Source organism: Rhinolophus ferrumequinum, chromosome 6 (assembly GCF_004115265.2).
Source record: "Rhinolophus ferrumequinum isolate MPI-CBG mRhiFer1 chromosome 6, mRhiFer1_v1.p, whole genome shotgun sequence".
Taxonomy (NCBI): Eukaryota; Metazoa; Chordata; class Mammalia; order Chiroptera; family Rhinolophidae; genus Rhinolophus; species Rhinolophus ferrumequinum.
In genome coordinates, this window is record NC_046289.1 from 38440838 (window position 1) to 38465116 (window position 24279).

Below are 24279 nucleotides of genomic sequence, written 5' to 3' on the forward strand. Positions count from 1 at the left end.
AGCAAGTGCCCTGGCTAGAACTTGGATGGGGCGGGTTCTAGATGGTGAGGATCACACATGTAATATAGGAATCTCCTGTCAAGTATCTAGACCTGTGGTCTACACGCTGTGGGAAATCCACCAGATTTGACTGATTAGCATGGAGATAACACGCCCAAGCAGTTTTGTCAACAAGGCATGAAATCCTTTAAGTAGCAATAAACTATTACTTAAGAGTAACAGACTACATCACTATTTCCCATAAAAGAAACAGATTCCTTAAATAGAGAAAACAGGACAGCTTAATTTTCTCCTGATGACAGTCTAAGAACCTAAACACAGGGGAGCTATGTGACCAAAAGCAAAAAGATGTTAGTCCATTTGTAGAAAAGTTACTAACTCGCAAAGCCCTTCCTTCTGGGTGAACTTAGCCAGACACCATGAAGGATATTTAGCAAGGAGGGTTACCAACCAAGGGACCCAGCACCCCATTACAGAAAGAGGTGCAGATCTCCCTTGAAGGTGAGCGTGGGATGGCCTCATGGCTAAAAGGTGAGGACGTGGTTCTCCTCCGGGGTCCCTCTCATCTGTTGGTGATGCTCAGTGAGCAGGTAACTACACACGAAGACCTCTGAAAATTGTAAAAGGCGAGCATGTCTGCAGGACTAATTAAGGGATGGGTAGATTTTGCTTTTGACCGGTTTGTTCAGCTAAATGCTAAGTGAGGACACAAGATGCAGGCCTGCTGGTCCAGAGGACTTGAGAAGGAGAGAGCCCAGTGGGGAGAGGAAGGCTCTGGATGCAGATGGGCAGGGCCTGAATCCCTGCACACCCTTATCTGAGTTCCTCTACTCGAGACTCAGTGCTCTCTAAACACTAAGGAGACTAACTCTTCCCTCAAAGGGAAGCTGTAAGGATTAAACGAGGTAACACATAAAAAGCATTTAGAATACTTAGAACATGCCTGGCTCTTAGCAATGACTCAATACGTGCCGCTCACAGGTACTCTAACTAGATTTTGTCAGTTGCACAGACCAGCCCTTTGGTGGTGGTATAAGAATGTGCGTCATGCTGAGTATTCAACAATCATCTTTAGCCCCAATATATGACTTCAAGGTCTCAAAACTACAATATTGAGCTGGACTGGAGCCAGTCCGAAGGACAACTGGCTGGAGTTTCAAGTGACAAAGGAGTAACTAGCTCATTTTATGGATGTGCATTCAAAGTGCTTCCAAGGAAACCAGTTCACACATGACATCTCCATGGTGGCAAAGAGCATCCAAAAAGATGGAAATGTGATATCCCCACAGAGAGGTCAGCTCATTCACTCAACACCGGGGCAACAGGCTTATTTAGTTCCAGGTGGCAGACACGAACAAGCCCCTTAGCAACGCTGAGGGAGTGTGGTGGCCTCTTCTTCTCAGTCCTGGAAGCTGCAGCCGGGAGGCACGGAGAGAAGCTCCATCATGGCTGTGGCTCACAGTGATTTCTGAGAGCTGGTTCCCGTGTGCGCCTCTGCTATCGGCTAGAATGGCTGATACCTCCCTCAGTCCCCTCCACTGGCAGCTCTGGGTTGGGCTGGCAGCAGCTTCCTCAGGGGCTGGAGAGGAAGGAAGATTCCACACCACACATCGCCCAGACACAGCCAGTCGGCCACTTCCGAGTCTTCTGTCCCTGTCAGGCCCAGACTAATAAGTCTGTCTGGAGGAAGATGTGTCCTATAGCTTTGGTGGCTGGATTAAAAGCCTCATAAAGGGGACAAGAAATCATCTTCCCACAACTTTCTCAAGACGCTGAGGAGGCAAGCAGCCTGGGATTATAATCCACGACACGAAGTGACTGGTCTCAGATACAAAAGTCAGAACTTTTCTGTCCTTCGTTTTACTACTCTAGGGAATTGGTCCCTTCATCCCTGGGGAGGAAGGCAGGTGCCGTGGAAGTGTCAGCATTCTTCCAGTTGCTTAAAGAACAGCACATTCGAGCTGTGAAAGGGAGTCCTGTCCTTGAGCCCAGGCTGACCTTCAGCCAGGATGGAGGCTGTGTGTGTGCCTCCGTGGGGCTCACAGGGAGGGTGTGTTCTGCACACACAGAAGAACCTGAGGGTGTGGAACATCATGCCGATGTGTTTCCTGTTTCTCGATCTGAAATAATAAAAAGTCCTGGACAACCTTTTCCCTTCTAAAGCAGAGTGCAGGCCCCTCCATCCTGACATGCACTCAGGCAAGCGGACACGGCACGAGCTCCTTCTGCCCAGGACTCCCATACCGAGAGGCTCCTCTATGGCAATCGGGGCCTCTTGCTGGCAGATGAATCCACACGGTACCGTCTTTGACTGAATCGCTTGTGCAGTTGGGGAGAAAAAGGAGAAAGAAACAGAAAGGAGGGCCAGGACGCCCCGGGAGGGCTCGCATGAGGCAGGAAAGGGAGAAGCATCAGGCCCCGGTTTTGGGGCAAGTGTAGACCAATTCAGAAGCTGTGCACAACCCAGCAGAGGCAGCAGAGGGCTTGTTATTTTGTCTCATGGGCTCAGGAGACTTGATGCGAGGTGGAAGGGAACTTGTCCTCCAGTATCTTGAAAGCTCAATGCTGAGAGCGGGCATGGGAGAGGAAGCAAGGTTCCTGATTGCTTTTCCAGAAAAAAAGCATCCTTTTTTTTTTTATTGGTCCTTCTCGAAATCCACCCCAAATGTCGTCCTCCCCAACAAGACACAGCACCCTCAAAATGTTGTTCTCTCAGCCTACTCTTCTGCCTCCTGACTAACTGAGCCTTTGCCACTGAGATTCTGCTTGCCTGTCAGTTCGAGCTTGGAGGCAGTGCCTCTGAGGAAATGCTTGTAGGGTCTGGGTAAGTGTCCGCTGCTCCTCATCTGGGCTCCCGGGCACGTGGGAGGGCCTCATCAAAGGCTTTATCAGCAAGTATGTGATGACCTGTTTTCCTTTCATCTCACCATAAGCTGTCTAGCCAGGGCCAGGACCTAGGTGCTTCACAGATATCTATGGAATGAATGAGTTCTAAAATTCATCATTGTGTTCTTGCCTTCTCTTTTTTTCTGTTGCTATTTGCTGGTCAAAACAAGTACAGGGTCAGAACTGGAAACAGAAAAGGGTGAACTGGGGGTTGGGGATGGCACACACAAGAATTCATGCTTCTGGGAGAGGAAATCGCAGAAATGAGGGTTTAGGGCATGGGAGAGGAGTGGCTGGGGTGGAAACCCAGAGAGGGAGACTGTACGCCTGAACCTGAGCATGGGAGGGGTCGGAGCACGGAGGTGGGGGCCCAGCGAAGTGACCACAAAAGCAGGTGGGCCTGTGTGGCAGCTGGGAGGATGGGGGCGGGGCCAGACCTCTGCACTGAGTATCTCCCATCACTGGGGCCCACTGGGCTCCCAGGGTCTGGCTGCCACCGTGGCAAAGGTGAGGAGACTTGGATGCCCTTACCATCTTATTCCCATGTCAAAATGCCACAAAAAGACCTCCACGCTCTACGGTTATGCAGTCCGAAGTTTTCTACGGCCTAGACCTTGTCTCTGTAACTCCGGAGGGGCACCATCTACAAGAAGCCAGTTGTGTCCTGGATTTGAGGCACAACTGCCTGTTCCCACATGTCCCTTTGGGCAGCCGTGCCCAGGACCTGCTTCGCTTGGTTGTGAAGACTGTACTTAGTCTGAGAGTCTAGTAGGCACAGGCCCAGCCTGAGGCTAAATACAATTCCTATAAAAGTCACAAATCAAAACACAGCAGAAGGATCGCCGAAGCACACACAGCTTACACCCAAACACCTATTATTTCTTCTGCGCACTCTTTCTCCATCTCTCCCTCAATTTTCCTTGAGCCAAAAGGCAAACTATCTCCAAACAGAGTTTTTTAAAGATCTGAAAACGTTAAGGGCAGGACTGTGTGTTAACCACCCCCGGCTTGGTCACTCAGAGATTCTTCCACAGTTAGAAATTTCTCTCAGGCATTTACTCTCACACCAGAGGTCAGTCTAGAAGAATCTGTGGGCACCAAATTAACACACAAGCTGTGTTTAGGTTCGAAGCCACCACAGCTGAGTTCTGCCCGAGCTATTATCAATGACGTCTACCCCTCAAAACCAAGTTGTTGGAGACCCAAATGATCATATCACAGAAACTCTGAGAATCATTTCTAAGCAATGAGAACTAAGCTTTGTGAAACTTGTCACTACTCACCTCATGAATTAGACACTTGTCTATGAGCTGTAAATAGGAACTTATATTTTCCTCATCAGGTCTGGAGACCAAGAGCTGTGTGCACACTGTGAATTAAAAAAAAAAAAAAAAAAAAAGGAAGATGAATTAGAAAATGCACACCCATTCTACCCTCGCGGTCTGCCTCTGATTTCCTTTCAGGACCAATATTTTGAGAGGTGTGTGTGCCTGTAGCTTTACGTAAGGTTTACAAAAACGGCCAGGAGGCTCCTCATTCCACTGAAGTCACAGGCTCGGTCACCAGGAGCGCCCTCCCCTCGAGAAGCCCCTTTGCTGAATTCCAGGCATACCATTCTATATTAAGCCTTCTGCAACTCAGGCGAGGCTGACACTCTGGAAGAGGAAGAACACAGCAGTGTCCCAAGCTCTTTGAAAGAGGCTCCTTTTGAGAGGGAGTTCAAAGGCATCAAAGACCATCGACCTTCTCAGAGAGCAGTCTCCGTGATTTTATGAATGAACGGTGCACCTCATTTGGAAGAATCAAGCTGGCACATCTTTTAGGACGTGAGGCATGTGGGGTGTGACCGTGAGCAGGAAGCCTACTACTCAGGCACTGGAGGGTTATTTTTTCAAAGTGATACGGGAATTTATACATATCCAGGTTCGCCTACGCATTCAGGTAAGTGCAATAGAGTAGAGCAGAGTTAGTCTGCGGGTGGTGTTCACACACCGCTGGGTTTGTCATGGCCATTCTGCTCTCATCCTAAAGGTCCTGATGCTCTGATCTTCATGGGAATGTTTAGAAGGCCACAATGGAGATGGCTGCACAAAATATGTCAATTAGAAGTAAAAAATGCCTTGCACTCAGTAGATCCGTGTTGAACCCAGGGCATCATGGTGTGTTTCTCTTCCCTAATCCTGCATAACCAGTATGTCACAGAATCCCATTGAAGCCACACAGATTTTCACTACAGCATTGTCTGTAATAACAAAACCTTTGGAACCATCTCAATGTCCATTAATTGGGACCCTGCTAAATAAATTATGGTTTATGCATATGATAGGATAGTATGCAATCTTTAAAAAAGAATGAGGTGGTGCTATTGCATTGATAGAAATATGAAAAGTGTATAATGTAAAAAAAAAAAAAGCTGTAGAAAAACATGTAAGCAAGACCTGTTCGTGTGTAAAAAGGACACTCGTGCTTGTGTATGATTATAAAGTTTCGGAAGGGCTATTACAAACCTGTTTATAGTGGTCACCTCTGGGGAGGAAGATGGCAGGGCTAGGAGTGGGGTAGGGGGCTATTTTTCACCTTCTACCATTTTGTTTAATTTTATATTTTTATGTTGAGCATGAATTTATATTCTACTTTATTTGAAAGTACTTGAACTTTATAAAGAAGATGTGCCAGAGGAGGGCAGGTCTCCTGAGGGCATATCTCACCATGGGTCTCGCCACAGGGTAGGTGGGGTGAGGTACTGTGCGCTCAGGTAACCACCCCCACATGTGTCTTCACCCATGAGGTCATCATCTGTCTAATCCCACACAGCTCAGTGCTCACTTCTGGGTGAGGCAGAGCAAGGTGGTGAGGGAAGGAGACCACGGCCCCCGCTGGCCATCAAGCTACTGGCATTTCAGCTTCAAGGGATGCTACAAGTCCTCTTCTCTGAGCCAGAGTTTCATGGGATTAAGTCTTTTTTAGGACGTGTACCACAGGGAGTTTCTTACTGCAACCGTAAGACCATTTCTTTTGATAAAAACCTGGTTCTTTAAAATGGTCTGAAATATTGAACAATAAAGAAGAAAAATTGTTTCCTTTTCCCAAAAGAAAAGTACAGACATTCACTGCATTTTTAAAACAATCAAGATTTCTTGTGAAACACCCATCACGCACAAATGATTCTAGCACTCGACCTTGTCAGGATATGTGCATAAGGGTCTGCGCCACAGGGAAGGTACAAGGCAACCCAGGCAGAAAGGGTGCTCTTACCCAAAGGACCTCGTGTGAATTCTATCCCGCCCTGCAGACACACACAGCATAGCTGTGGTACGCTGTACGGCAGGGGTAAAGAGCTGACGTTAGCCTGAGGGTCCAAGGCCCAGTGAGCCCTCGACTAGGAGGGCCCAGCATGCCCTGGTCTGAGGGAGTGGGAGAGAAAGGAGACAGGGTTAAGGAAGAGGCCTCTGGGGGGTCAGAGAGATCTGAGTTCAGATCCAAATACCTTAAACTCTCAAATCCACACTTTCCTCATCTGTACAATGGACGAATGACATCGACTCTGGCAGTTTATCCAGCACCCAGGGGTCAGCCCTCGGGGACTGGTAGCTCTGGGTAGTGGTGTTGAGAGAAGAAAAGGGAGAGGTGGCAAAATCAGGCCCTACCTTTGCCCATGACACGTGTGAACTGCCCAGGGAGATCTCCCTCCGGCAGTGGGGCGACAGCCAGCTCCCCGTCACAGCTGCTCAGCTGGTGTGGCTGGAGCCCGCCGCTGGCCCCGGCTGAGGTGGTGGCTGTGGTGCCAGGGGCCACGGCGCTGTCTTTGCAGTCGGGGCTCTGGCTCTCGGGGCCCATCAGTGAAGGCGGGTGCAGGGCCTGGGGCTCCCGGTGGCGAGCGTCTGGGGCGGTGCTCGGGGAGCTGTAGGCCTTGATGGGAGTCAGGATCATTTGGTGCAGTTCCTGCAGTGGGATGCGCAGGCTGCCCCCCTCAATGATGTCCTGGACGGTCAGAGGGAGAAGACCTCCATTAGGGTGTCTGCCCGGCCCCACCCGGCCCTGCCCCGTCCCGAGCTGCTCCCAGGCAGGACTCGCAGCTGCTGGCCCCTTCGGAACGTTCTTTGGAAAAGCAAACATTTTCATTCTATCAAGCGAATATTAGCCCAGGAAGAAAACTTGGAAAATACAGATATGAATAGTGAGGTAAATATGTATCACCTAAAAATCCCACTAGAGATGCTCACGGACATGATTTTGGCCCATTTCCTCCCCTGGCTTCCTCAGTGCCTTTTTATAAAATGCATTTATACCATTTACAGTCACACACTTCAGAAGCTGTATAACAAAGTGGGTCATACGGTGGCTTCCTGTCCTGTGTATGATTGGTTTTGGATGAAGGAACCTGATCATGTACACCTTTGTTCTGTCCGTGACACAGGAGACACAGGGTAGTTGTTAAAAGCACAGACTCTAGGATGGAAACTGGGCTTTGAAGTCTGACATTGCTGTGTGACCTTGGGGAAATGACTTCACCTCTCTGTGCTTCAGTTTCTCTGTGTATAAAATGAAGATACCCATTGCACCTGCCCTATCAGATGGTTGTGGTAATGTTAATATTGGTAAAGCTGCAGGTCAGTGTCTACTACCATGTCAGTGCTTCTTTGTTAAATTAATAAGTATGTGTTGAGTGCTCCCATGTGCCAGGCACTGGACTAGGCATGGGGATATGGTGGGAACAGCCTTTAGGATTCCCTCAGGGAGTTTATATCCTACCATGAGATGAATAGTCATCGTGCTAGAGACAGAGGTGCAGGCCAGGGCTGCTGTGAGGGGAGGCTCTCTGAGCGGGTGACATTGGAGCAGGAACCCAAATGAGTGTGGGCAAGAGGATCCTGGGAGAGTGCCCCAGGCAGAGAGCATAGCAAAGGCACTGAGGTGGGAGGGACCTCTAGTGTGTGAGGAACAGCAGGGAGGTCTGAGGTAGAGCAGGTGGGGTGAGGGAAGAAGGGTGGGAAAGGAGATCCAAGGAGCCACAGGGGCCTGAGCGTGCAGGCCTGCAGGCTGAGGCAGAGACGGAAGAATTTCTTCTAAATGAATGGGAAATCAGGGAAGGTTTGGAGCAGGAGCATAACATGTTTTAGAAGGATCATTCTAGATATATGTGTAATTATATATATGTATATATATATGTAAGTATACTGTAATGTATATCATTGCATTATGTATATATATACACATACACACACACACACACACACAACTTCATAAATTGGATCCTTCTGCACCTACAATTTGATATATTGGGCATTATGTATTAGAAAAAGGAATGACAGTTGATCCAGACAGACATTTATCTACGTGCCAGATGCTCACAGAGGGGCAGAACAGGCTCAGACACTTGCGGCTGGAGGTCAGGGCCTGGGGGTCTGCCCTGGCGTGGTGGGTGGGCTCCGCCTTCTGCCACAGTGCTGCCCAGGGCTGATGCAGCAAACCTCTCCCCAGGACCCCGGATGGACATTGACAACCAGGGTCCTCATTACTAACATAGATTTAATCTTCTGAGAGCCCAGAATAGCACGGACATAATTTTAAAAGCCTAAAGCCTGAGTACCAATCCATTCCTGGGATCCTCTCTTACCAAGAAAAATTGCTTGAGGTTGTCAAGAAAGACAAGCACATGGAACATGATCAATTCACCCAGACTTTCCAATCAATCAATCGGAAAGAGGAAACCTGAGGATGGCAGCCTTGGACAGGCGGGTTTCAATTCTGGGCAGCGAAACTCCAAGAGCCCAGCCCCATCGCTGGCAGGCACCGGCTTTGTTCAGAGGGTTGGAAGCAGAGCGTGAATTATGCCTTAGCCTAGTTGGCACCTAGGGTTTCTGAGGGAAGTCAAATGCTAAGTAGCCACCAGAATTGTCTTAATCCTGGCCAGGGCCACTGCCCAGCCCACTCTAGGGGAGAGAGTCCACTGTTCTTTTAACGAGGAGGGCTTCAGAGAGGCTACTCCCTCCTTCTTAACCTGGCAGATACGGCCACGGGGAGACCAGCCCGCAGCCTGTCCTGACAAGCCTGATGCGTGAGTCGAGCGTTCCTGATCATTCCCAATTTTCCAGCTGCCTGGACTAGACCAGCCCTTTCTCAGAATCTGATGCCATCATGTGACTGGTCCTTTGACTTTGGACCTGGTGCTCTGATCAGGGAGGGCACATGGAGACAAGGTAGCTGGCCCATGCCAGGACAGCACCTGTCACGTTTTCTGACCCAACTATGTGTCAACAGGGGATCCCTGCCTCGAGGTTCTCCAGTTCCTGCCAACCACCCAACCAGCAACTAGGGCGTGGGAGGTTCTGACCTCCTTGTCTAGCCCCTGACCGAGGAGGGGAAGGGAAAGGAGAGAGAGGGGTGAGGCGCCCCCATGAAGGCAGAGCTGGCAGCCTATCTGGGGGATTGCATGCAGCCTGCCATGCCATCCCACAGGGCAGCTGCCACAGGGGTGAGCAAATGTGTGCCTGTGACACCATCAACTGTCACCGAACCTTCACCTGCTCTTGGTACGTGGCAAGAAGGCTTCTGTACTTACTTAGTGATGGGGGAAGGAGATGTTCGTTATGCTAAGAGCTGACTTCCTTCTAACAGGAAACACTTCCCTAACACTTGCCCCAAGTTCAAATCTGATCTGTTGGGGACAACCACACCAAAATGGAAACCAAAAACATAATGAATAATGTTGGACACTCTCTGAAAATCTAATTTACAGGACTCATGCAGAGTTTTGCTTTGCTTCCCCCCATAGACTTCAAGCCACTGTCTCACTTAACTGCCAGCTTCCATGGGGTGGCACCAAGACCATCAGCTCACATTCCTGACTCTTCCAAATGAATTCCAGAAGTCTACACTGAAGTGCCCAAGTTGAGGAGAAAGATAGGAAACTGCCCAAACGGGATTGAATTCAGTGCCTTCGACTAGCTGTTGGAATTCATTCTCCATGTTGACAAAAATAGGGACTCAACCTAAGTCTCTATTGATCCTCATACCATAAATATAATCCTACATTATAAACACAAAGTGGCAAAAATGAAGCTGTGCCACTTTCGGACCATCCCAGCCGTTCAGCCTGGCTTTTTAGGTCTTGTTGGAAGACTGGTTGAGACTTTCGTGGGGCATGTAACAACAGTGAGGTGGAAATCATCTGGGAGAGCGAGCTTTGGCAGCCACCGACCCCGGCACTGTCGGTAGGCAACTGTCCGTGGTCCCATCCTTCTCTTTGTGTGAGAAGAATTTGATTTCTCACGCAATAGATAGGACGCCAGCATTATTTAAATCCATTCTCTCTCTTTCTTTCATTCACCAAACATCAGCTGGGCCGTACCAGGAGCCAGGCGCTGTTAGGCACGGGGGATCTAAAAACAAACATGACAGAATCCTTGCCCGAAGAAGCTTCCGGTTGCTGGGACCCATGAGGTCTGAGGGTGCTGCCTGGACAGGGAGCTGTGGGAGCACAGGAGTGTGTGTAACTTTTTGCTCCATGCCAGCGTCCCAGGCTCAGAGAACGGTTCAACTTCATAGTTTGGAAGTACGTTAAAAAGAATGGGGAATGAGAGCATGTGGAAACATTTTCATTATTAAAGATAAATGTTGAAAAATCTGCCCCAGTGACCATTCTGTTCGTTTTTCTTCACTACGAAATATCTTCAGAAGTCTACACATCTCCACCCCGTGGCATCATCACCCACTAAAACTCACTGGTTCATGGATTTTGGATTCGGTCCCCTCCCAGCTCCCTGAAACCCTTCTTATCACGGCTTCCGGTGACCTCCTGATGGCCAGTTCTAGGGGGCAGTGTTCAAAGGTGATACATCTATGGCACCCAGGCCCAAGCCCCCTACAAATGCCTGGACTCCTGCTAAGTGTCTTCTCTTATCCTTCAGCCTCATGGCCCCTGCCTTGGCTCAAGGGCCCACCAAGACTGGGACTGGCTATAGGTTCCTAACGCATCTTCTAGCCAGCACAGGCCCGTCCAGGTTTCTTTCCTCACCACTGCAGAGTAGTGTTTAAACCCAGGAAGACACCCCCACTGTCCTTGGTAATGACATTGATCACACTAGGTTGTGAGAGCTCTGGCTACACGTCTGCCTGTCACAATGCACATCCCGAGTTACTGAAGGCAGGAACCATGTATCACTCACCGTTAGCCTCCAGTGGACGGGGTAACCTAGTGCAAGGCAGCTGCTTAGGAAGTGTTCAGTAACTGAGTGGATGCAGTACTCTGGATGCAGCGACTACTTTGAGCTAGCTCCGGGTGGGGCCCAGCCATCGCCTTAGAAATCTCTAGGTTCTATGTGAGGTAAGAATGCTGTAGGAGGCAGGAGCATGGTGACAGCATTTCCAACAGCATAATCAGCTGAGGATGTCTGGGAATGCCAGAGTAATGGCTGATTTCAGTCTGTCACTGGTGGCCTAAGTGGCAACAGGTGATGGACAATCCCCTGCCTCCAAGAACAAGAGGGACCCAGGTCCCAGAGAAGAGAGAAGAGAGCGGGGGACTGAGTCCTAGGTGGATGCTAAGGAGAGATGCACCCTCACCCCCCCAGGCCATCAGCTCCTGAAGGACAAGCACACAGGTGCCTGAACTTGGGTTCTGAAACAAGCTCAGCGTGGTAGTTTGACAGACACACGTTTTCCTCCTCAAAGAAGTCAACCCGAATAAACTCATTATTACTTTCCTCTTACCCATTAGCTGCTCTCAGACTTTGTATTACACCTGTCATCTTTTTAACATTCCCATTCCAGTGAACCAGGGAGAAAGTGTTTTGGTGAAGTCAATATTATTCTAGGTGTGAAATCTGGGACACAGAAAATGTCGCTGACTTATCACAGGTTCCACAGGAAGTCAGGGGCATGTCAGGGCCACCCATGCTGCCTCGCTGCCCTTGTGTTTCCACACACAGATTGGGCCCAAGGCTCCAGGGAATACAGCATCTCTGTCACTCAGGTGGGTGCCCTTCCTCAGTGACAGAGGATATGAGTTGAGTTCCTGAAGGACGCTCCCGAAATAAGGGGAGGGAGGTATCACGCTTGCACCATACTGCTTAGCAATCTAACCCGTATGCAAAATGTCCTGTGTTTTTCCTAACAGATAAGGAGAAAACTGGCCTTTTGACTGTTCCCTGAAAGAGAACGATTTCTTATATTAAAAATGGCAATAATCGCTCTGTTAGACAAGCTGCTTGGTAAAGCAGTTAGCATAAAACTATGAACAACAACAATAACCTCGAGTTCAGTTGGGCAGGTTACTGTCCTTTGTGATAAACTAATTATGAACAGACCTTTCATTACAGGTGTGTATGTGAGCAACCACTATCCATCCAGAGGTTTTAAAAGGAGCCTTCCTTATAATAAAGTAATATGCATATTCTATCAATATGTATTACTTTATATTTGACGTACTGTGCATTACATATAATTTTAGATATGGCATGTAAAATTAGACACACATTTTGCAAATAAGTTAAAAAAAAACACCCTCCCACTGCATTAAAACCGTTTATGTGCTTACAAAACTTGCATGAGCCCTACCTATCTCAATACTTTGTTCCCTTCCAAAGGCATGCTGGGATAACTAGAAGAGGTTACCACTCAAGCTATGCAGGCAGCAAGTAACTACAGAACTTCCCACCCACCACTCCCCAACAGCAGCGCACAGAATCCCAACTCTGGGGCACGAGCAGCACGGGCTCCGTGTGTGTGGAGCAAGGCCTGCTCTCCTTTAGACCTTAGATGAAATCAAAAGGTCACCAAGTCCTAAAAATGACACTGTTACCAGATCGATGTTTGGATACAAAGATAGGACGAGAATGTGTTTAGGCAGCATACAAAGGGGGACAGCAGCAGCTGATACCTGCGTTAAACACTGGAATAAACTCTTCTTCAGCATTTGGCATTTTTGAGACAGTTCCAATCACAATCATGGGGACCTATTCTGTTGTTAAGTTAAAGTCTGAAATTATTGTCTGGAAAGCCAACTACATCCGTCCGCCAAGCGATTTTGATCCCCTTTTGTCAAAACCTGGAGCACACCTGTTGGTGTCTGACACTCTGCGGGCAGCTTTCCTCAAAACCAGATCCTCCCTTGGGTGGACGGCAGGAATGAAGCACGTCTGCATATTCCCTGCCTTGTTTGGTCAAGATTTCAGTCTCATATTGTGGGCTGAACCCCTTGCTAATCTCTACAAATGTCTAAAAGGTAGAGGGGAATGCATTTGACAGCACTTCCTCAGCAGTCTGGGACGGCCAGTGACAGGCTGCCTGGACCTAGGGAATAAGTACATTTCAGCAGTCAGGTTACATAGAAACATGAATAACAGGGAAGCTCCACTTCAGAATCACTTCATTTTTTTCTGACTTTGGTCTGGAAACAGTGTGACATACTCTATAAGGTCTGCTAATGACACTTTCAACTGAGAAGTGTCCTTGGTCCATTTTCCTGTGATGTGAAGGTGGAAATGCTCCCTTGCCCAGGGATAACTTACCCTTTCCAAAGACTTCAGGAGGTTTTGTCTTTCTTTGAGCTTCTGAATACTGATGACAATTTTGTGTCTTGCACCTTTGGTAACATTCTGTAATTAAATAAAAGTTATATTTAAAAACATGTGTAAGAATCAGCTTAGAGACTCTCGGAGGCTATTTAAGTACTTTACTGTCTGCTTTGTTCCTACATGTTTGTGGACTAGTAAATGCCCATTTGTCTTTCTCTTTAGTACCTGTTGTCATAAACATCTTCTTCCTAAATATTTTAACACTATCTGGCTATAGTACACATGTGCTTGTATCTTTAACTGTGACCTTTAGGAGAGAGGTAGAGAGAGAAAGAGAGAGAGCGAGCGTACGCTCTAGAACCACCAATAGTCCACCCAGCATGAAATTTCTTCATGGTCTTAAAAAATCATTTTTATGTCACACACTTCTCTTGTCCAGGTTTATCATTTCAGTGCCTCCCAGATTCCCTGAAGTTTCCAACCCCATACATAGATATTCTTGGCTTTCTCAAACCTTTCTTGTGTTTCCTATCTTGAAAAGAAGTGAAGTCCAGTATAGGTCTCAGCTGGTGTGATGCCACACAGGCAGTTTTTGTCAGTTCACAGCCACTCTTTGGTTTTCATAAGGAAAACGTAAACCTATAATTCACTTGTCATTTCAGGTAAATAACTAGGATTCACATTTAGAGTTGTGGATTTTATCTTCTTAACTTTATAGCCATGATGAGCCTAAGGATCTAGTTTAATACTTGTTGACTAAAGATAACTGCAAATTTCCAAATATGAGGTCCTTTCTCAAATCAGGTCTCTCGTACACACTTCTGGTGACTTCTGGCAACTATTCATAGAATTCCTCTTAAAAAAAGGAAAAAAATTGGAACACCAATGACATCTCCTTTACTTAGAAAAATTAACTGGTCAAGTGACAACTAAACTCACTCTCAAGATGACGCACTGGGGGCATATTTCTGTTTAGCCTTGACTTTGAGTTCAAGTGAATAAAATTACTCTGAAAAGTTTGTGCTGGCCTCTGGCTTTGCCTTCTGTGTCAATTATTTCTTGTTTTTTTTTTTTTCTCAAGTTAAACAACTGATGATTTAGATTTTTTTTCCTAAACTCTGACCCAAACACAAAAATGCTCTGAGAAGCAGTTTTCATCAATCCCTGGGATCTCAAGGAGCAACTGAGATGAAAAAAGCAGTGGGAAAAGTGTTAGGAAGTTGAAATTAGTGCCTTTCATTCTCTGAGACTATGCAGTGACGTTGGGTTTTGTCTTGCATCTCAATACTGGTATTTGGCCAGGCCCGTAGAGGTTAACTGAGGGTACTGAAAGTGCAATGGGAATACAGTGATCTGCTGGGAGGTAAGCAGCCAGACCAGCTATGCCCCAAAGGATACAATCTCCTCTTCCTGCAAGGGAAATACTATTAGCTTGTTCAGACCATTAATTCTTTTAAATCACTGCTCAAAGGAAACTGAGGTCAGTTTGAAACATGCAAATAGCCTTTTAAACAAGGGAAACAAAGACATCGGTCAAATCTATTTACTCCAGCACAGCATGGTAGGAAAGAAACATGCTTAGTTTCAGGGGTTCTGTTGACTGGCCTGGCCTTTGGCATTCACACTTGGGGAAAGATGGCTGAGAAGGAAGGAGGAACTTCACCCTTCATGGTACGCAGAAGGGAAATGAAATCTGAGACCATTCGCAATGATTGTCCCATGTTACTGAGGTGGTTAGAAGAAAAAAAAATATAGTACAACTTACTCCAGCCGCAACTAAGACCAGTCTGTCTCAACATGTTTTTGTACAAGTGTTGGGAAAGGTCTGAGCCATGACCTGGTGCTTCTACTCAATAATTACTAGACCTTGGCTGATTTGTAACCAGACTGGACAATAGATTACCAATTGAGCTGTCATTCCCCAAACAAGCCCCGGTCACACAGAGGGAGGGAGGAGGGAAGGAAAAGCAAAAGCAGAACACAGGCTCTTTGAGGCCTTGGTCAAATGTTACCTCTTCTAGGAGATGACACCGATTTCTCCCTAGCACCCTTGAACTTAGTGAGTGAGTGTACCTCGGTTATGCTTTTTTCATAAGAGTCTATCTCATTCCTATTTGCCCTTGTGATTGATTATCTGCTTGCCTTCCATCTCCTACTGGACCCTGAAGGCAAGAACCGAGCCATACTCACCATGGAATCAATGCACCTGGCAATTCCTCAAAGAAGGCAAGCTACTGGGAGGGCATAGGTATGGGTCCAAACAAGGTCTGCCTTGGACTTGAACTTCAGGTTCCACCTGGGGCAACTTCTTAGTGAATAGACCGCTGAAGCACATACCTGAGCCTCCAGCTGGCACTCAGTGAGGGCCATCATTTCCTCATAGGTCATCTGGGAGAACAGCGCAGCGTACTTGTGCAGGCGGAGGCTTTTTAACCAGGCTGGAACATCTGCGGTGCAAGGTATGCGAGAGATGGGGAGAGAAAGTGAGAGGGAACGGGAACAGATGACAAAAGATGTGGGAACAGAGAAAGAAAAAGAGCGGATGGTCAAAGGGAAAAAAAAGAACAAAAATAAACCTTTATGTTACTACTTGTTTAATTTTGGCAGCAAATTATGGACTTAGACGTCTTAGCCTAGCCCTGAGATTCTTGATTTAGCCCTGTTGGGCTCCCTTATAGCACATTAGACCAGGGAGGTGCTACCTTTGGGTCCATGGGCTTCAGGGTATATAGGAATTCCCTAAAATTATACCCCAATTGGTGAATATATGGATAGTTTTCTGGCAGAGAAACATCCGTAGCTTCTGTAAGATTCCCAAAAGGGTTCATGAACAAAAAAGTGGCATGGAACCACTGCAGTAGCCAGACGACTGACTGCATTACTGATTTGGAAAGTACTGACTTAGAATTTTAAAACTGCATATAATAGCTCTTCATCCTCAAGATAATTTCTTTCTAGGTTCAGTGCAGATCTCCACATGCTGTTTCTGCCACTTCCACAGTGACAGGAAAACCAGGCAGCTACAGGTCCCCATGGGTGGAGTCGCCGTCATTCTTAGCCTGACGTCTTTCTTCTGCCTTCCTGTACTCCAGAGGAAATAGGGCATCCAGGACTCTAAAACTATCACGTGCATGCGTGTGTGAGAGTGTGAGTGAGTGTGTGTGTGTGTGTGTGTGTGTGTGTGTGTGTGCCTGCTGACCATTTCCCCAAGCTATATAATGTATCTGGATGTGTCTCTGACATTTTCCTTGAATGTCAACCACAAATATACCAGGACTTGAAAAATCCAAAGATTGGCTAAACCATAGGGTAATGGAAATTCCAAACGCATCCGAAATAAGCCCCAAGTTTGGGATTCTAGAGTTAGGAAAATTAAACAATAGTAACTGCATTGAAAATCCACGGGAGAATTATTACCTTGCTAAGTACAACCAAAAGAAAGCACTTGCCCATAGTCTTTTAAGTCAGAGATTTTGAGCTGATAGGATGGATCTTTGAAAAGTCTCTAGAATCACCTTCTCCCACTCCTGATTCCTTCTACAGATGGCAAAATTAGATCATTAATTCTAGATCACAGAGTAAGGATGTGGTAAAATGGGGACTAGAACCAGGTCTCCTGATTTCCAGCTTTTACTTACATTGTATCAACTTCTTGAAAAATAAGGACAAAACAGCCCAGCAGTGGGAGGGCTACATAAACAGCGACTGCAAAGTACTTTGAAATGCTGAAGCATTGGGCAAATGTTATTCATGTTTTCTATAAAGTATTAGCCATTATTAACCATGATGATCACAAGATACCAAGATACTATCACTACGTGCTTTATTCTGAGGCACTGACAGAGACCACAAAACTCCAAAATAAGTGGAAACCTTCCAGTTCTTCAGTGTCTAGAGTAGTTACCTGGGATTTATTCAAGAGGCCTGGCCTTCTCTGAAATCAGGCCCTGCCTGTGGGTGAACCAAACCTAGCCTTAGGGAATGTGGGTATGGGGATGATCTCTTGAAACTCAAAAGATATAGGAGGGGAGGATAGGTCTGGTAAGGTTACTTCTTGATTTGCAGTAACAGGAAGGCCAAAGAAGGAGAATTTCTGGAGAAATAGAATTGGCTATCCAATAGCATTTTAAGAACAGATTCAGGCATCTCAGGCAAGAAATTACTTGGTTCTGTGCTTGGAGCCCTTCATTCTACTGCGACAAGTGGCGAGTCCCTCTGGGACCATTCACCACAAAGAGGCAGGGCTTCCCCAGGCACATAGTACCAACCTCCTACAGCCTCCTCACTGCAAAATGCGATTGGTTAAGAGTCCAGGACATGCCAGCTTAAGAGGTGCTTCCTCCTGTGACATCCTGGAGCTATTTTACCGGACTTTATTTTCCACCATGTTTTTTGTTGTTGTTAAAACAGTGCTCATACTTCTACAGAGTGAGCAGCAAATAACTACAGCTCCGGCTTTCAGGCCAATGACATATTACCGCTTTGACACCAGGTTTCCTGTTCGCTGTTTACATCTTTGAAAAGCCCCAAGTCGCTCTGAAAACTCAATGATCATGACTCAGAGAAGTCTGGGTAACCCAATGCCACACTTGGGCACAATTCATCACAGAAGAGTATGGAGTAACCTCATGGGCCAAATTTTCACGGGTGCCCTACAGCTTAATCATGCAAAACCCATTGATTATTAAACAAACAGAATCCTGAGCTACTAAATCACGTTGCAAACTGGGTGCTTTATAAACCAAGGTGACAACATGGTGCTTTAAGTGTTGGGGAGAGTGGGGTGCAAGTCTTGGCTTGGCAAGTTTCAGTTCAATCAGTGCTAGTTTCTTTCTATAAAAGTATTTGACAACCAGTACTCCCCTGGTTAGGGGAATGGAAGAACCTGCCTCATTCATATAGTCAAAATGCAGGCCATTGGGAGCTGTTTTCCTGAAAAGGTTCCTACACAACTTCAGAGCATGGTGAGTTCGGCCTTTCTGGAGTGCTATTTCCGGATATGTTCCTGGGAAATGCAAGCTCCTGTTGGCTCTATGTTCTTTGAAGCAGGCACATGTTGACTCCACTTGTACGGCCAAATCTCAGTGTCTAGCTCAGTGCTGTCTGCCTAAAGAGCTATCCATCCTGCAACGTGAACTGATGAACAAAGAAGAGGAAATTCCAGTTCTTAAGAACGTAGCCTACTAACCTTTCCTCCCTGGTTGGCAGTGAGGCACCTTACTTTGTCAAGGATTAAAACACAACACCATTAAAAGTAAAACAAACCAGAGAACTGAGCACCTTCACTATTGGACTCCTCCCATGTGGGGAATTCCAATGACTTGGATACTAGATTCTGTAGATCGTTGGCCAGGGATGAATTTTACCTAAAAGCTCAGGTCCTCTCGCATGGTCCAGATGCCACATGGTTGGATACAAAGCTGAGTACCACCTAACATACCGTGTTTTTCCCGAAAATAACAACTGGAAATAAGCCCTAGCATGATTTTTAAGGATGAACCCTAAATATAAGCCCTAATGCGTCTTTTGGAGCACAACTCAATATTTAAGACCTGGTCGTATTTTCAGGGAAACACAGTATAACCTCAGACCTTCTGTTTTCATTCTGCAAAACTGTGGCTATGGTTGGAAGACACAAAAAAGCAGGGGAGAAGCAGAGGTATTTCCTGGAGGAACTGATATGTGGTCGAAGACATATATGGCTCCTGAGCTCCCACCTCTGACTGGCACACAGCTGTTTAGCTTCATCAGGGTTGCTTCTGACAGACAAGCCAGTGGAGCTCCCAGACTAGAAAGTCACTCTCTTATCAGCGGGAGAGATAAAGATATTGTGCTAATAAGCTGGGGTGACTTTCTTGCCAAGTGTGGGCATATTGATATTTGCTCACTCAACATTTACTGACTGCCTACTATGGGGGCCAAGCTCTGTGAAGTCATGTCCCTGCCATCAAGGAACTTTTAATCTGGAGAGACTGGCTGACCCCCTCCCCCCAAAGAAAAATTATAATAGTGCAGGACAAGTGCTAAGTATTCAAAGTTCTAATGGGCATGGAACAATGAGCATTTTGGTTTGCCTTGGGAATGAGGGATGACTTCACAGTAGCAGCAATCCTGGAGCCACTGGGCAGACCATATTGAGGAAGCCATTCCAGGAAGCAGGAACAGCATGTAAACAAAGCACACAGCCAAGAGAGCATTCGTGGTTGAGCAAATACTTGCGTAAAAGATAGACAATGGCTAGACACAAGGTAGGGGCAAACAGGCAGGGGTCAGGGGGACTGAGATCTGCAACGTTGAAACAAAGAGAGTGGACTTCGTCTTGTGGGTTTTGAGAAGCTGTTGAAATCTGAGCAGTAGAGGCACAGTCAGGTGAGTATGTAAGAAAGACGGTGACTGTCAATGGAAAGGCTGGACTGGACGACGGTGAGAGTGTGGTCAGCAGATGAAATTCCAAGCCCTTGGAGATGGCAGGGCAGAGAAGGAAAGGATGTAAATTGACAGTATTTGAAAATCAGGGAAGATAGGGAGTAAGAGAGAGAAGGAGACCAATTAGGATGGCTCCTCTGATTTGAGGATGGCTCCTCAGGTTTGCTGAGACAGAAAAGGCAGGGGAGCAGCAGGTTTAGGGTGAGAAGTGAGAGATGGTGAGCTCCACTTTAGATCAGTTGGATGTCACTGTCTTCGGTCATCCAGGTGGAGAAGTCAACAGCTCAGGGTCTTTGAAGAGAGGTCTGAATCAAAGAACCAGTCTCCTCCTCAGTAGCACATGGTGGTTGTTTTAGCCATGAAGTGGGTAAGAGCACTCAGGGAAAGAGATGGAGCGAGAATAGGGGAGAGCCAGAGTAGAGCCCTAGGAGTGCCAGGCTTTTAGGGGAAGGTGTGAGAAGAGGAGCCCATGAAGAAAACCGAGAAGACAAGGTCAAAGGGTGGGAGGTTTCTGAGAGAACGCACCACCATTCATGGGCCGCCATGCCACAGGGGTCTACCAAGTTCCTTCTAGATCTTTTTGCAGTCCACAATGGTTTATCTTCTCATGGCCATTTTTTTATAGTAGTGTTACACCCATCTTTTATATGGTCTATATTTACCTTTTGGTCTTTACCAATGCGATCAAGTTTCCAATTATGCTGACTTCTATTTCCCTTTTAGAGTTTGGATGAATCAGCCACAGAGAAGCTTTGTGGTGCATACAACAGCTCACACAGAAGCTGGGCTGCAATTAGAACTCAGGCTGCTTTCCTCAAATGCCTGCTGTGGGAATGGCTGTGAATACCAGTCAGATCAACAGACCATACAGCACCTGCCCCACCAACAAGGAGGCCCCCCCAAGTGAGAATACTGGGACCAATATTGTTGAAGGGTCCAATATGGGAAATAACAAAAAGGCATCCCTGGAAGAGAGAAACATGAACAGCCTCATTTTCCACAAGAAAAGAGGTGGTGGTCAGCTGCGGTGGTCCTGGTACCTGCAGCTGGAAGAGAAACTCTCATTCACCACAGAAAACAAGGCTAATCTCAGACAACTCTTCAAGATAAGACCGCATCCTTCGTCTTTGGGGGAGAGAAGAGGAAAGCCAACTGAGGGGTAAGAAGGGACTAACTCTTCAGTGTTGAAAACATTCCTTTCAAAAAATGAAGAGCAGAAGTCTAGCAACACCATCAAGATTACTGAAGACTGTCTTTATTTTCGGCCAGAACGGGAAGCCCAATTCTGTTCCAGCCTCTGAGCAAAGGAAAGAAGACATCTTGATCTCTGGTCCCTGTGGAGCTATAAGCGTGCTCCTGCATCCTGGGATGTGTCCACGGTAGCCTCTGGGAGGGGGTACATGCTTGTGGGGAGCATGTGTAGGTCGCAGGAGGCACAGAGATCGCCTACTTTGGGGTAAAATACCCACTTAGGAGGATTAGATACAAACAGAGGGACTACATTTTTCCTGGTATTTTCCATTAGCTATGACATTCCTAAGTGATGTTCTAAACGCAGCCTGCTTTGCATTGTTAAATAGTGTCTGGGTTCCACATCAAAAGCTGCCCTCTGTGTGCCGGCAGTCGTTAAAGCACGTCACACGCTTGGCAAGGAATGGTGGCTACAAGTCTCAGGATCTTTAGGAGTTGGAGGAATCTTAGGGATTTGCTTTTCAAAGACATCACGACTCTCAGCCTATCTGAGAAGAGATAGTGTCAGTCTGAGCCTATTAGGAACTATCTGTGCAGGTCATATGTTGGCATTTGGGAATAAAGAAAGTAAAGAAAATTTACTAAATCTTGGCCGTTAAGTTAGAGGAATTCAAGACAGTGCCTAGAAAGCCAACATTAGAAAACAGTGACTCGTTCCCATGTCAGCCATGCTGAAGTGTCCCAGCCACACAGGGAGATGTGTCACTCCCACTCCCCTGTATGACCCTATATTCACAACCTTTCAAGAATACAAAGGCTTCCGATGGGTTCTTTTCTCCTAAAAAAGATCACAATCCTCAATAACTTTTCTAATCTCATTCTGGGACAGGCAAAGATTTAAAGGTCTACATTTCTAAAACAACTCAAAACACCAAACTGGCTATTTCAGAGTAGGCAATACGTTTCCTTTGCTATGGACAAAAAAACATTTACATAAGTTTCATCTAAGAAAGACTCCTTAGAAAAGGCAAACTGAGCATATTTTCTTAGTCACTGGTCTCCTTCTCTCTTAATTGCAATGTTTCTATCAAGGTTACTAGAGCCAAAGGCTTCCTTTTTACCTCCATCATATCTGTACGCAAACTATAAACAGCTTCAGTTACCTCTGTATTTTTGTACTAACATAACGCCACACGTCATAAGGATACCCAGTGAATGTCCATTTGTAATGGTAAGGCTGAAGCTCGTATCAAGAGAAACTGACCCCCCAATTTCTATTCCTCTCGCACTGATAACTGCGATGAGAAAGTCGTGGACCTTCACACTCTTAGGAGCCCAACGCTATGGGCTTTGCTACCAGAAATCTGGAGTGGAGTCTCCCACATGAACTTCACTACAGGTAAGCATAATGCTTAGACGGTGCTGGCGAAGAGAGGAGCCAGGGCTCTTAGAAAGACTGGGCCAGAGCAAAGCACACACAGTGCACTGTGTCCTGGCTGGCACGCCTCCACGGGAATGTTCTGCAGGTCCCCACACTCACTCACCCTCCCCCATGCTGTCCGCCTAGTCAGTTCTTCTCCTCTATACTCTTCGCTATAGATGACACCATGAGCTATGCAGCTATCCCAGGCAGAAACCTGGGCATCATCCTAAATTCCTCCCACTCCGTCACTGTCTACATTCCGTTAGTATGCATTTAGCTCAAGGCAGTCTCCATTCTATCTGACCAAGATCCCACAAGCACACTATGGTCTCCATTCTCACTGCCGATTGCCTTGGTCCAATTTCATTTTCCTCCTCAATTACTGAAATCTTCTACCTTTCAGCTGGCCTTCCAATCCCGGATCCCCTGTCCCTTCCTCACTTTGATTTATCTTCCACATTGCTGTTAGGGTCCTATTTCTGGCATGCAAATCTGAGCAGGCCATTCTACTGCTGAAATTCTTTCAATAGCTTCTACCAACATCAGGATACAAGCCAAAACCCTCCGCAAAGCCTAGCATCTGGCTTTTCCCTCTCCAGACTGCTTTCTCATGTGCCCTTAACACTCAAGCCATAGGACCTACTTGGTCCAGCTGTCTCATCACTGTGCTTTCACACATGCTGTTCCCTCTGCACAGAATGCCCTTCCCTCACCTTATGTATTTGACTAACCTGTAGTCATACCCTGGGACTCAGCTCCAGGCCGCTCCCCCTCTGGGAACTTGCCTTGGTGCCGGCCCCTAACTAGGGCAAGTCTCCAAGACAAGGTGTTTTCATAGCTGAGCACCTGCATCAGGTACCTGTTTGTTGCTCATGTGATTGTGAGTCCCTCAAGGCAGGAACAATATTTTTCACCTCTGTCTCCCCAACAGCTAGTCCAAGCAAACCCTCTCTCAACAGGTGCTCAAAAAAGTCAACTGATTTCAACGAGGACAAAAAGGAAACCCGTTCATCCACCTTTCTTCCCTTCTTTCTGCTCCCATATCACATGGCCAGATCATCCATCCACAGCCCTGGCCTTTTGATAAGTCTCCAGTTGTTAGGCTTCTGCATTTCAGAGGACGTGATGCTAATATGATGGTAAATGTGCCTATTCTACCAACGGACTTCGCCTCCAGATTTTCTCTTCTTTCTAGGAATTTAGCCGAATGTCTTTTTTTTTCCCTCTTGGCCACCCAAAGGCTTTGTGTGAGAGAAGAGGTAGGAGAGAACATTCCACCCACGTGATGCTGAGGGACAGGAGGATATTATAAGTGAGTACTGACTCAGACTCAAGCATCCTTCCCCTGGGATAAGTCACAGTGAAGTTTTTGCAAAGCACAAGGACAAACGAATTTAGAAACCACAACCAGTATATTTAGTCCAAACATGTATAACCAGGAGCCACCACAGGCAATGTTAAAGGGGGAAACTTTCATATTCCCATTCAGATTCTCACTTCTGTGCATTAAGTTCTAGTGGAGTAGCCGATCCCATTCTCTCCTTGGCCTGAAATATTCATCTGAGACCCCTGCCCCAAGGGACAGGCAATCTGTGCTTCAGAGCTGACTTAAAACTTTAGGATACGTGTTTACTATAAAAGGAAAAACCACGCAAAGCAGGCAGATGATGTTAATCCTCTGAGAGCAGGAGTTGGTCTACTTGGGAGAGAACTTAGTGACTATCCTTGGCAGGGAGTGCTGCCACCAAGACAAAAAGGGGTTGAGATCGGTATTTGTGAAAGCATAAAAAGAGCAAGAATGCTGGGCCGTGAGCTTTATTTCACACTTTTGACCCA

The 24279-nt window shown here is 46.7% G+C and overlaps 1 protein-coding gene across 2 annotated transcripts in view; it reads right to left on the reverse strand.

Moving 5' to 3' along the window:
• Positions 1–24279, reverse strand: part of SAMD4A (sterile alpha motif domain containing 4A) — a 219004-nt gene that overhangs the window by 24426 nt on the left and 170299 nt on the right. For both annotated transcript variants that reach the window (XM_033107809.1, XM_033107810.1), the window contains 4 exons: positions 15741–15850; positions 13398–13484; positions 6534–6867; positions 4170–4255 (listed from right to left, as the gene is read on the reverse strand). In XM_033107809.1, the coding sequence (XP_032963700.1) occupies positions 4170–4255; positions 6534–6867; positions 13398–13484; positions 15741–15850 (617 nt within the window). The remainder of the gene's footprint in view (positions 1–4169; positions 4256–6533; positions 6868–13397; positions 13485–15740; positions 15851–24279) is intronic.